The 12,846-nt window shown below is 38.3% G+C and overlaps 1 protein-coding gene across 3 annotated transcripts in view; it reads right to left on the minus strand.

Annotated features, from left to right (window-relative positions):
- CCDC170 (coiled-coil domain containing 170) overlaps positions 1-12,846 on the minus strand; it is a 46,981-nt gene that overhangs the window by 23,605 nt on the left and 10,530 nt on the right. For all 3 annotated transcript variants that reach the window (XR_008748281.1, XM_055811326.1, XM_055811325.1), the window contains exons 4-6: positions 12,249-12,505; positions 7,893-8,037; positions 5,869-6,054 (exon numbers count right to left, since the gene is read on the minus strand). Coding sequence is in view for 2 of the 3 variants with exons in the window: in XM_055811326.1 (XP_055667301.1) it covers positions 5,869-6,054; positions 7,893-8,037; positions 12,249-12,505 (588 nt within the window). In the remaining variant the exon portion in view is untranslated. The remainder of the gene's footprint in view (positions 1-5,868; positions 6,055-7,892; positions 8,038-12,248; positions 12,506-12,846) is intronic.

The raw sequence follows: 12,846 nt of genomic DNA on the forward strand, positions 1-12,846 counted from the left end.
TTTGGCAATGTTCAGCTTCAGAAGCTCTGCAAAGGTCTTCCCACAAAACACCTGCAGAAGAGAGGGTGGTATGAAGGCTCCCCTACCATTGAGCCCTCTGGAGAGCTGTGAAGCTTTAATTAACAATCTCTCAGGAACCAACAGCATCCATTTCTGTCTTTCACTATTCCTACAGATGCAGTAGCTCCTAAAACAATTTCCCACTGGAAGGGAAACTGAATCATCGTTTGCTGTTCAGGTTAAAATGGAGATGTTTCCCCATAGGCTGTACATAGACCACAGCCACCAAACCACACAGCCTGCATCACCCAGCAGCCCTGTGGACAAACTATGTGGACATTCTCCTCCTGAACTCCACTAATCATCTCAGCCATGGCTAAAGCAACAGGGAAGCTGCACCAAAGATGTCAGAGAAACTCATTCTCTCCTGATCTGTCTAAACTGTTGCAAAATTTTTCATGAAGAGGTTATCAACTAGACCAGCCTCTATAGCTCTTCCTGAATTAGTTATCCATCAAAATTACAACAATATGTACGTTATGCTATTAAAATATATTGTGTCGATTGTGCACACTCCATGTAATTTTAAAAAAATATCAAACAAAATTATTATTTTCACAGAAAAACTGTAAGACAGATTACTCTTATGAAATCTATTTTCATACTTAATATCAGCTTTGTACCTAACATATTCCAGGGGAAATCCCAGGCCCACCTAAATTGGTGGCAGAAGTTCCACTGACTTCTGCGGAGTCAAGATCCTACTGTGTTTACAGAACAAAAGAAAAGAAATTCAAAGACACTTTTAGTAACAGTGACATTGTCATGCTTACTTTAAAGAGACTGGGATTTTCTCAGATTTAAGAACAATTAGAACTTTAAAATATAGTAAATGCAATCAGGAATTTATGGAAACATGAAACCAAAGATTTGCTACAGGAAAAGCAAAAAAACCAGAGAAATGAAACACAAGTTTTTCACTTCCAATGAAAGAGAAATACAACATTGTAAGAAGGTGGATACAGACGTGAAAGCTCATGAGACATCCGAGGCTCTGCCCAGGGAGTTCAGACCTTTAACAGCAACAGACACACAGAGACAGTGTCCACAGCCTTACCTGGATGGTGGCAATACAGCTGTCTCATGTACAGAACTGGAGGAAATACTGATTATTTTTAGTCAAAATTCACTAAGAATGGCAGGGCTACTTACTAAAGGCCTTTCATGAGATTTTATGTGAAACGTTCATACTGTGTCATACAGTAAGCAGCATCAGCTGTTAACGTGGAGATGCAGCCTTTGAATCCAGAAGTCCCAGACTGATGGAAGCTGAAAGGATGCATGGCTAAAAGTATTTCTGTATGCCTGACCAGCTACTGGCCACTCACGCAGCTTAATCAACAATTATTTCACCTGTCGTAGCAGATTCTTACATAATTGCAGTCCTTCACCAGTATCTATCACTCTACAACCCCTGTCACAACCACAAGTCCATCTCCTCCCTTTTATTTCTTGGAGCAGCTGTGTGTTAACCAATGCCCTTGTTAATCTTTCAAAGGAAACTTTGGGCTTTTGGGCTTTCATCTACTTTTGAAAAGCAAAGTATTTAGGTTAAATTATTTAAGAGGGTAATTAGAGAAGGATGTTTGAACTTGTATATCATAATCCTTTACTGGATGTGGGGGGAAAGCATGACAAATTGTTTCAGTGACAAATGATGACAAAAAGGCTGAGGTATTTAATGCCTTTCTTTGCCTCAGTCCAGTTGTTCTCCAGGTACCCAGCCCCCCGAGCTGGAAGACAGTGACAGGGAGCAGAATGAAGCCCCCATAATCCAAGGGGAAATGGTCAGTGACCTGCTACAGCACCGAGACACACACAAGTCTATGAGGTGTGATGGGATCCACCCAAGGGTACTGAGAGCTGGCAGAAGTGCTCACCAAGCCACTTCCAATCACTTATCTGCAGTCCTGGCTAACTGGGGAGGTCCCAGTGAACTGGAAGTTAGCAAATGTGATGCCCAGAGACAGGCAACGGAGCTGGGGAAGGGTCTGGAGCACAAGTCTGATGGGGAGCAGCTGAGGGAACTGGAGTTGTTTAGCCTGGAGAAAAGGAGGCTCAGGGGGGGCCTTGTCACTCTCTACAGCCGCCTGACAGGAGGTTGTAGCAAAGTAGGTGTCTGTTTCTTCTCCCCCAATTAACAAGCGATGGGACAAGGAGAAATGGCCTCAAGTTGCACCAGGGGAAGTTTACATTGTATATTAGGAAAAATGTCTTCAGTGGAAGAGCTGTCAAGCATTGGAACAGGCTGCCCAGGGAAGTGGCTGAGTCACCATCCCTGGAGGCATTTAAAAGACCTGCAGATGTGGCACTTAGGGACATGGTTTAGCAGTGGACTTGGCAATGCTAGGTTTGCAGTTGGACTCAATGGTCTCAAAGGTCTTCTCCAACCTAAACAATCCCATGGTTCTATTTACTACTGACTTGTAGTAAATTATGTTATTAATAAAATCTAAGTAGTATGTAATCAGTATAAATTCATTATACAATCATTTGATTGTATGAAAATATAGTTAATTAAAATATGTAATTATTATTTAAGGAAACTGATTTAACTCTATAAACATGCCTACATTTTTAATATACCCAAATACTTTGATTGTAGGAGACACAACCAAATGGGTTTAGGTTTTTCTTGTCCCAATAGATGAAGTAATGAGTTTCTCAGAACACAGGGGGGTTTTGCTTGTCGTTGTTTATAAGATATCATTAAGAAAATACACATTAGGGAGAGATTTCAGCAGACATCACAAATATTTCCAGGTTGAATCATCAGAGAAGATGAGAGATAAGAGCAAGTTAGTTTACAGTCCTTGTGGTTTAGCAGTGGTAACCGGAGATGTAGCTGGTGTAAGAATTCATCTGGAAGAAGAATACAGGCATCATATTCTGTACCTCTAAATAAGTGTCATATAGGGATGTATTAAATACAAGAAAGAAACTTGGTTAGAGCAAGTAAGACATTTTACAAGGACCTACAGACATTCTCATAGAATGTTATAATTCTGTAAATTATAATTATCATAACTAATAACCACCATCTGGACATAAAAAAAGATCAGATCTTCTGATCCTCAGTCTAGAAATCTGGGCCACATTTAAAAGTTATTTTCCATCAAATGTGGAGTTGATATCCAGCACTGCCAGAATAAAGGTGCACACAATATTTACAGAATTGCAGAAGCAAGCTCTTGGAATATTCAGTCAGAAATATGAGAAGTTCAGAACTCTAAAAGCAAACTAATACATTACAACAAAAACAGCTTAGTGGCTTACTTTTGTTACTTACATTAGTTTCTGTTTGCTGTTTGCTGCTGTGATGCAGCGAGGCTGCAGATACCGTTCGCTTGCTAATGTTCCTCAAATGAAAACCAGCTACCTGCACCAAATACTCAAGTATCAAATATACTAAAGAACATTCTGAATTATTGTCACGTATTAACCTTAAAACATAACCAACTGGCTTTCATTTTCTTCATCAAGAATTTCAGATTCTACAATCTGTTTAATTGATCATTAGATTGCTCCCTCCTCCTGAGACATACAGAAAGGCACCTGGTCAAGAGAGGGAGTTCACAGAAATCCCAAGTAGCAGGACTGAAGAACTACCTGGCAAGAAAAACTGGCAATGATTCAGAGGTGGCAGGGAACAGAGTGGTGGCTGAGACTTGCTGGAGAAGACGGGCAGAACAGTGTGACAGCCTCTATACACTTAGGAAGAATTTTGATAGAAAATTGTGTGTGTCTCCTGGCACAGGAACAGTATGGATTTACGCTTTTCACCATCACAGGGGAACATGTTGCAAACGTACAGCTCTGTTCATGTGCTTAAACTGTGCAGCAAAGAATCTGACAAAGTCAAACCAGCTTTATACCATGAATGCCCTTCTTGGAACCTAGTAAGACACCCATCAGGGGAACAGGGGATGCCTGTTTTTAGATATATGGATTTAAAGCATTTTTTTGGTTTTTACTTATTTTTTCATTACTGAATTTCTTAATAGGCTTTTGGAAACACAAAACCTTCTCAACAGATTTACTCAGTATCTGCAAATTTAAGCAGATAAACTGGAACAGCGCTGGAGGAATCTGCAGAATCTAGATATAAGCATCTAAATATAAGCCCCGATGGCATACACTTCATTTGAGAGGCAATACTAATAATCTGTAAAATGGGTTAAATAAATTATATATTTGGCATATCCACAATAACGATAGGAAAATATTTTTCATAAACTAGCTCAACTTTGGAAAATTTTTGGCAGTCAGAGCAAACTTGCTAAACAAGTCACAAATGAAGCCCTCATCTTGGTTTAAAACATCTCCTGATTCTGGCTTAGTTAGTGAGCAAGCTACACTCTGCTCACGTACCCGAGTTTGAAGTGAAGTATGAGAACACAATGTTCTCAAAAAGGACCTGTTAAGTTTTTGGTGCAGGTTCTCTCAGGCCCATTTGAGTCTCAGAAAATTTTACACAGCTTGGTAAGAAGTATTTTCAACAGTTAGTAAAATTTATGACCCTTGTGGTTCTTCACATTTATTTTCTCTACAAGAAATTCTTTCTTCTCCAGAGCACACTGTCAGCTATTTCTCATTTCCTAAGCGTTTTGCCTACAACCAAACCAGAACACTATATCCTTTAAGGTGTATGGTGGTGGTATTCTGTTCAGGAAAAAAAGTAATGCGGGGTGGGGGGGGTGGGGGTGGTGTGTAATATTACATTTGAAAACTTACTTGCACAAGGTTGCCTTTATGTCAAAAACGTCTACAAACTCAGTTACACACAACTCAGCTGCAATGTGGCAGTCTGTTTCTTCTCCTAATTTCTTTTCTGGCCATCAGCTTTAACCACACTGCTCTAGTACTTGCAGGGAATTTTCATTATGGTTTTAGTAAACTGCTCCCTTTCCACAGTTATCACTCAAAGTACAAAGCAATAAGGAAAACTGCTACAGAAGCTCACTTTGTTCACCTGTCCTTTGTGTACAAAACCTCTTAATGGTGAGTTATTCTGGAGCAAGTAAATCCTTAAATTACATCCTTTTCCTTTCGAAATCATACCTAGATGAGTTTGGTGAATACTTGACTTGCAGCTTAAATTACATTTCTCATTTCCCCACCATTCCTGCTGCACAGGTTTCCTCTATGGGTTCCCCACAGCAAAGCAGTGCTTTCCTGCAAGAGCAATCCTGCTGGCTACAACTTCTTGGATATGAGCCAACTGAGTATTTACAGTTATGAAACACAAGTTTATAACTCAGTGAAAAGATAATCTAGGGCACCTGGAAGCCAAGACACTTCAAGTTCCTTAAGAGAAAGAATAAAATAGCGTCTTATCAATTCCTTTCAATTTCTCATTAGACTTTTTACAGAAACTGAGTAGAAGAATCCTCAGAAAACTTGTATTATCACATAAATAATATTTAAAAGAACATTTTTTCACGGTTCCATGCTCGTGCCTCAGATATACTCATTAACTGTATAAAAGTCTGTTTCTTTACATGTTTGTGCAAGCACAGAAAAGGCTACAATACAAAGGAAGCAAAAATACAAGTTTGCAAGCATCACCAGAAGGCATCAAACCTAAATCCAGATCTATTTTACACAATGTTATCGTTTAATCTCCATATATTGTGAAGCTTTCAAAAAGTTGAAAATAACCTGAGAAAAATGTCCTTTTTAGGAAAGACCCTAGTCACCAGTTTTTCAGAAGCATTTTTTCTCATAAAATTCCTATTGGAAATTAATTTGAAATTTTGAGAAAACATCTGAAAAACAGACAAACATACATGTCATGCAATTATGTACCTTACTGAGTTTTTCCATGTCTTGATAGTATCCTGCTGCCTTCTTTTGCTCCTTAGTCACCTCTGAAACAAGCCTCATGATAGTTTCTCTATTAGCTCTTGATTCCATCTCATGGGTATTGATAGCTTCTTGAAGAGCAGCAACCTGATCTTTTAGTGTCAGATTTTCTTTACAGATTTCAGAGACCTAGAGAAACAATTAAAATACTAGTAACTTTTTTAAAGCACTTCACAACGATATATATTCATCCCAGTATAACTGCTCCTAATCATCCAAATAAAGACATGGTGTTTCTGGTGACCCCTAGGTCAAATTTATAATTGGATTCTACTACTCCTTTCTAAAAAGAGTAGAAAGAAAACTAAAAAGAGAACCATATTCCCACCAGACGCCCACACCTTAGTGTAATGTGGTTCAGATTTACTCCCACACAATCTCTATGATCTATTAAACAGGTGGAGAGCTACTGTCACTGCATGTCTGTGCCCGACCTGAAGCAGGTCAGAAAATGAAAACAGATCATGTAGCTAACTTCATGTGAAAAGCAGACCATTTCAGTCTGGCTTTTTAAAATATGTGCCTCTCATTTGGAATGAGAAAATAAAAGCTGCATTTTATGCTTGAAATTTTTTAGACATGGGAGATTTGAGTTAGCAACAACTATTTCATAAGCATGCTCAAGAGCAGGGCCAAATACCTGGTGGGCTGCTGTTCTGAGCAACTAAAACCTTGCAAAAAGGAGTTGTTTCCAGGAGGATTCTAGGACTGGTTTCATACATTATGCTATTTCCAAGAAGTGGAATACATGAATGTGGTCACTTCAAAGAGTGCATAACGTAACAATTGTATCCTGACTCCTACCGGTAAGACATTTGTTAAAACTAAGCCAGATCAATTCTGTTTTATGGGGATGTGGGGGAATGTGGGAAATGAAGCGAAATAGACGTGCCTTGACCCCAAACAGAAAAATTAGCTGCTAAGTTTCCCTAATGCACACACTTTTCAGCACATATTAGATTTTCCAACTAGATTTATTACCACATTGCTAAAACAATACATCAACATATACTTCTCCCTTAAAATCCAGTTATTTCCTCAACTTAAAGCATGTAAGAGTTACAGTTTAACACAAACATCTTTGCTCCTAATGACAACTAGCCAAGTTTTGTTAGAGTATCTGTTACAATTTCAGTATGCTTGTACTATTACGAGGGCAAGTATTTTAAGAAATCAATGTGATACATAACTAGATAATCTTCATTTTTTAAGTTTTCCTTATAGCTGGAACTCTTATAATAATATTAATATAATGAAACAGAATTTCCCAACATCACTTGGGAGCATATTAGGTAAGAAATAACAGGACAGCAAAGACTAGACAGAACACGAGAATACATAAAATTAGGATAAAATCTCCTTCAGCAGCATCAGTAAAGGTTAAGAGTATAAAAATTATTTTTCTTTTCTAAATGGAAGCTTAGTTTTTGAAATTTCAGAAGTATTCTGAAGAGAAATAATAGAGTTTTGTGACTAAGTCTCAAAAAACCCACACAGTTATTTACAGCATTTGTTACAGAGCATAGTTAAGGTAGTTTTAGGGTGTGCCATTTCAGATGTTTCTATTTAATGGTATGTCAGCTCAAGATAAGCGTTAAGATCTAGTTTACATGTCACCTAGTGACTCCCAGTGTTAAGGTTTTCAGAAAAGCTTTCAAACAAGAATCTAATCAGGGTTGTACTTGGAAAATACAGGCTGATAAAATATTTATGCAAGTAAGAGCAGACCGAGTTCACTGAGGTCTGTTAGTGTTCAGCACCTTTGAAAATCAGCCCAACAGGGGAAAAAAAACTAAATAAATGTCTTAAATGATAGCACTGTCTGCAAATCATTATTTACCACAAATATTTATTAATAAATAATATATTTATAACTATTATTTATTTTAATAAATAAACAATTATTTAACAACCAAATATTCTTCTGTTAAATTGCTATACAGAAACCCTTGCCTACACATAATCACCTTTGACATTAAATGTTCCTGTGGTTTCTCTTTTTCTCTGATGTCTGTGTCCAAGAATCCAGACAGCTGTGTAAGGAGCTCTTCATACTTTCTGCGGATTTTAGAAACTTGAGTCGTGCTTTCTTTGCATTCATTCAAATTTTTACTAATCGGACAGAAAAGAAAACCACACATCAGGATGAATGTTCTCTGAAACAGAATTCTAGGCAAAAGACATTATCTCAAGATTATTGCTAGCTTCTGCATACCACAAAATGAATATTAAAAGTTACATATAAATCTTTATATCTGTTCATACATATAACTTTTATTTCCTTAAGTGTAAACATTTCTTCATCTTTGCTTTTGATTAGCACTTCAAAGAATCTTCTATGATCCCAACCTCATTCTCAGCACAATATCTCAATAAAACACAAGATCTAGGTGATGTTAATAAACAGTGCTCTCAAGATACTGAAAAATGGAGGCTGCAAGCAAAAGCTTAGAAAAATTAAGGGAGAAGAGAGTGGTAAAATTCTAGTAAAATATGCTAAAAGCACTTCACATCCTCTCTCTAATGAAGCTAATAGTGCTGATGAACAAATTCTGGGGAAAGAGAAGTATAGGACTGGACTAATAGAAGCATAAGACATCAGTACAAGTACCTGCAAAGTGTTTACCAGCAGAGATGGGAGACAGAACTTTGCTGTAATACAGTCTTCTGCAGTGTAACACTACCCATGAAAGGGATAGATTAAAAAAGAAAATATTAAGGGACTACCACAAAAGTATGAAGGCAGCTTTTTATCATCAATTTCATCAATTTCAGAAGGCACCTTTCATGCAGATACATACCCACGTGAAACATCTGTCATCAGCCCTACCAGCAGTTTGTGAACGTTTTATAAGAACAAACAACCAGAGCAGTCAGTTTAACTCATTAGCATAAATGTGGTTACAACCCTCCCATTGCCAGGGACAAAGACAAGCCCAGCAAACAAGCATTGCCACAGTCTGCACAGGTAGCAAATACATAGATTCAAATCTTGCTCACGATGCTGCAATGCTGAGCATCACTTCTGAAAAGCTACAAAGGAACAGATTAACAAAAATAGCCAACCAAATAAAGCTCAAAATGACCATTAGTATAATCCAAGTATCAATTCCAATACCTTTCAGATAACACCCATAAGAGAGGTACTTAGTGGTAGAGTGGCAAGAGACAAAACTGCTGAGCGTTCTCACAAAGATTTGAATACTAGAATAAAACGAAACATGAGGTAGCACCAAACATCTGTCTAGAGGAAATATTTTATTAAAACTCATTTGCTTATTAGAGCATATAACTATTCTCAGTTTTCAAGGTGGGCACGTTAGTAATTTCTGGACTCATTCTTTTTCATTTCTGATTTCTTTCCCTCCAGGCAACAGAGCATCACTCCATAATCAAAAAGCAGCATGAGACTCTTATAGGAAACACACAATGAGTGCAAACACATGCATTAAATGGTTATAAATCACTAAGCAAAAGAGATGGTCCATGAAAAAATTTAAAATGTTGCCTTAGGAGGGAGATTAGCACAGCTGTCAACACTGCAAAGTGGAAGAGAGCAGAAAAATAACAGAGAATGATGGAAAACCTTAATTACTGCTCTGGACAAGACAAGGGTATTTCCATGTGCTAGTGCACAGCACACAGCACAAACCAAAAGAACTCTGCCTTCTGCAGCAGGCACTGGCCTTCAAGAAACAAGTGCTTTACAGCTTCCTCACCTCCAGGCACTTCCCTCTCCTCTATAGCCCCAGCAAAATTAAGCTGTGGGATGGTTACTGAGCTGCTGTCCTGAGGAGGGATATATCAGAAGTGAAAAGGCATGAGGCTCCAGACATGTCGTACATACATGCCTATATGTATGAGATTGACCATCAACCCTGCAAACTGTTCTGTGGCTCTGAAAAATGAAGGCACACCACACACAGAACTATACCTGCTAAAAATAAACAACCTGAAGTACAAAGCATGTACTTGGCAACTCTGCAAATAACATAATTACCTCCAGTGGGGCCATAAAGGTCTAAGCACCTAGAAAATAGGCAATCAGGTACAAAAAAGTAGAATGCAGCTCTTTCACAGTTTTGCTAGCTCTTCAGAACTAATGAGCAAAGAGAAGGGGAGGAAAAAAAGGGAAAAAAAAAAAAAGCTTTTCACAGTTCAAGCTCTAAAAATACCTTGGCAATAGACATGTTGAGTAGAAAACATCCTTTTCAATCAGAGACGTGTACATCTTGGAAACTAGTCAGAAAATTCATTACACATTTTTTACTATATCCCTAGGTATAGAATGTAAATGTGCATTTCATGCCTTTCTCTTACCTTTTATTAGTGGTTTTCAGTGAAAATCTTTCTCAAATACCTAATATAGGACTAGTCATGTGCCACGTACTACTAAGGTGCCCAGACTAAGCGACTAAAGCTCATTAAGTGACACATGTAGCCATTAGCTGAGGATGAGAAAAAGCTTTGAAAGCATACACTGTAGGCTCATGACCAATCCAACACGTTTGTTCCTTCCAAAAAGCAGATTCAACTTCCCTTTGTCCCTCCCCTTTTACCAGCACTCTAGTGGTACTCTCCATGCACACAGTGAACCAGACCTGGGACTGGTAGAGCTGGAAATTAAGCTTTTTATTTTGCTCACTTCTGTCTTGAAGCAGTTCCCTGGTCCCAATCACTACACAGCAACACAAACAGAAGTGCTGACACAAGCGTCATGGGCAAAACAGAGCAGCCAGGATTGCACTGGGAGTGACAGCACAGTTTTATGCTACATAAAATTGATCACATCACTGCAACAATAGGCGAGTATGATACTAGTATTTTGGCAGTTTTCTCCCAGTGTGTTAGGCAAACAGGATAGGAGCATTTTCTTCCTTTTTTTCTTCTTTATTTTTTCTCCCAGAAGTAGCTTTTCAAAGAATCTTAACAATCATTATGTCAGAGACTGTCATGTTGTCTATGTTGCTAGGATACATAATATACTTTTTGGCTTAACTATCTCCTCACTTACTTTTGGATCGTATCTAAAATCTTTGGTGGTCAACATCAGCACTCTCCAGACAGGGCTTTTTGCAAATCAGCTGGTAATAGACAAGTACACTGCAATGGATTTCTCTAAATGTTAAAATAACTTAATTATCCACTCCTAATGCACAAAGCCTGGAAGAGCTGTGTGAAATAGCGAGTTGGGAAATACAGACATCTGGTAAACACTCACCTTGCTCTTAACTAGACTGTATTGAGAGAGACATGGATATTGCCTTGTAATGGTGGAAAAAGATCCATTACAACAGTCTACAAGGTGTCTATTAATATAACATGACTGACACTGATTCTGGAATTTTAGAATTCAGAATATTTTCACACCAATCAATTTTATTTGTGATCAACATTGCTATCAGTCTCCATCCCACAGACCTGAAATACTAGCAGTTAGGCAGAACTGATAGATTAGTACTCTGACACACTACGCTGACAGTATAGCTAATGATACTATCTTTTAATAAGTTTTGTGGAATCAGTATGCACATTAAGAAAAACAACCAAAACCCAAACAAACCCCACACAGCAATCCTCCAGAAGAAAGCACAAGAAAACTCAGAGAAAGCTAGCATTTCTGAAATCTGCACAAACATTAACCAAACATGAACATGCTTCCCTCAGGATGCTACTAACTAGGAACTATACCATATTTTCTGATTATACTGCTCCTAACAGACAGCTTTACACTAAGGAAGAAATTCACTTGACACTGGAATTCCAGTTCCAGCCATGACACAGAAGAGGGGAAAAGAGACCAGAGTGGTGCAGCAGCACAGTCACTCACTATCGCATGGCCCATGAAGCATGTCAGGTGACAGGTAGATGTCTGCAAAAGATGCCACATGATAAGGACAGACCAGGGCACTAGACCATAGCTGCAGGTACTGCCTATCACAAGTGTGCTATGAAAGACACAAGGCTTGCCTCAGTGCCGTACATGGAAATACCTGAATGAGGAAACCATACCTATCATTTCTACTGTGTTCAAACAGCCCTCTGTGCTCCTTTTTTGTAAACAATGAGGTTACACCAAGCTGACTCATATCATCATTTCTCCTCTGAAGGACAAAACTTTCAAAACCTGATTTATGAGCTAACAACTCAAACCAAAACTCAAATTTCAATACCTTCCACATAGACACTGCGGTTGTGCAAGGCATTGTAACAAAATTCAGATCTGCAATAAAGTCTGTCCACCAATGTATATTTCTGTGTTGACAACTGTATCATTCTGTCACCCCGAACAAAAATTGTTTCTCGTCTCACATGAATCTTACTTAAGTTTGGCATTTAGCTCATGAAGCTCCTCCTTCAGTTCCCAGTTTTCCTTAGATGCCACCTGAGCTGTCAGCTCAGCCTGTTTTTTAGAAGTGGTGAGCACACGTGCCTCTTCCTCCATCTCCTGAATTCGAGTTTGCAAAGACAGGAGGCGAGACATGTGTCTAGCATTGTTTTCCTTGTAGCTTTCAGCTTCCGCCTTCAGCTCTTGAAAAGAGGCTTCTTTGGAGACCATTCTGGACTTGAGTTCAAGAAGCTATAGATAGAAAAGGAAAAAATCAATTAAAGAAAAAAAAAGGAAGAATAATTTTGCCCAGGCTGAAATATATGACTGCACTACATGTATAGCAATGTGACAAGAAACACGTTTTGGAACAAAAGACTCAGAGTCTTCTATCATGCAAGACTGAGTGGAGGGTACAAAATTTTATTTTTGTATAACTAGCAAAAAGCAAGAAAAAGGTTTTTAAAAACAAAATCTGCTGTTGTGTAATACATACAACTTTTCAAGGTAATCTCTTACAGGAAGATAAATTTATTTATAAAATCAGAATTTAGCAAAACTCCACCTTAAGTTCTGCTGCACAACCTTAACTC

The sequence above is a fragment of the Falco peregrinus genome, chromosome 7 (assembly GCF_023634155.1).
Source record: "Falco peregrinus isolate bFalPer1 chromosome 7, bFalPer1.pri, whole genome shotgun sequence".
In the NCBI taxonomy this organism is placed as follows: domain Eukaryota; kingdom Metazoa; phylum Chordata; class Aves; order Falconiformes; family Falconidae; genus Falco; species Falco peregrinus.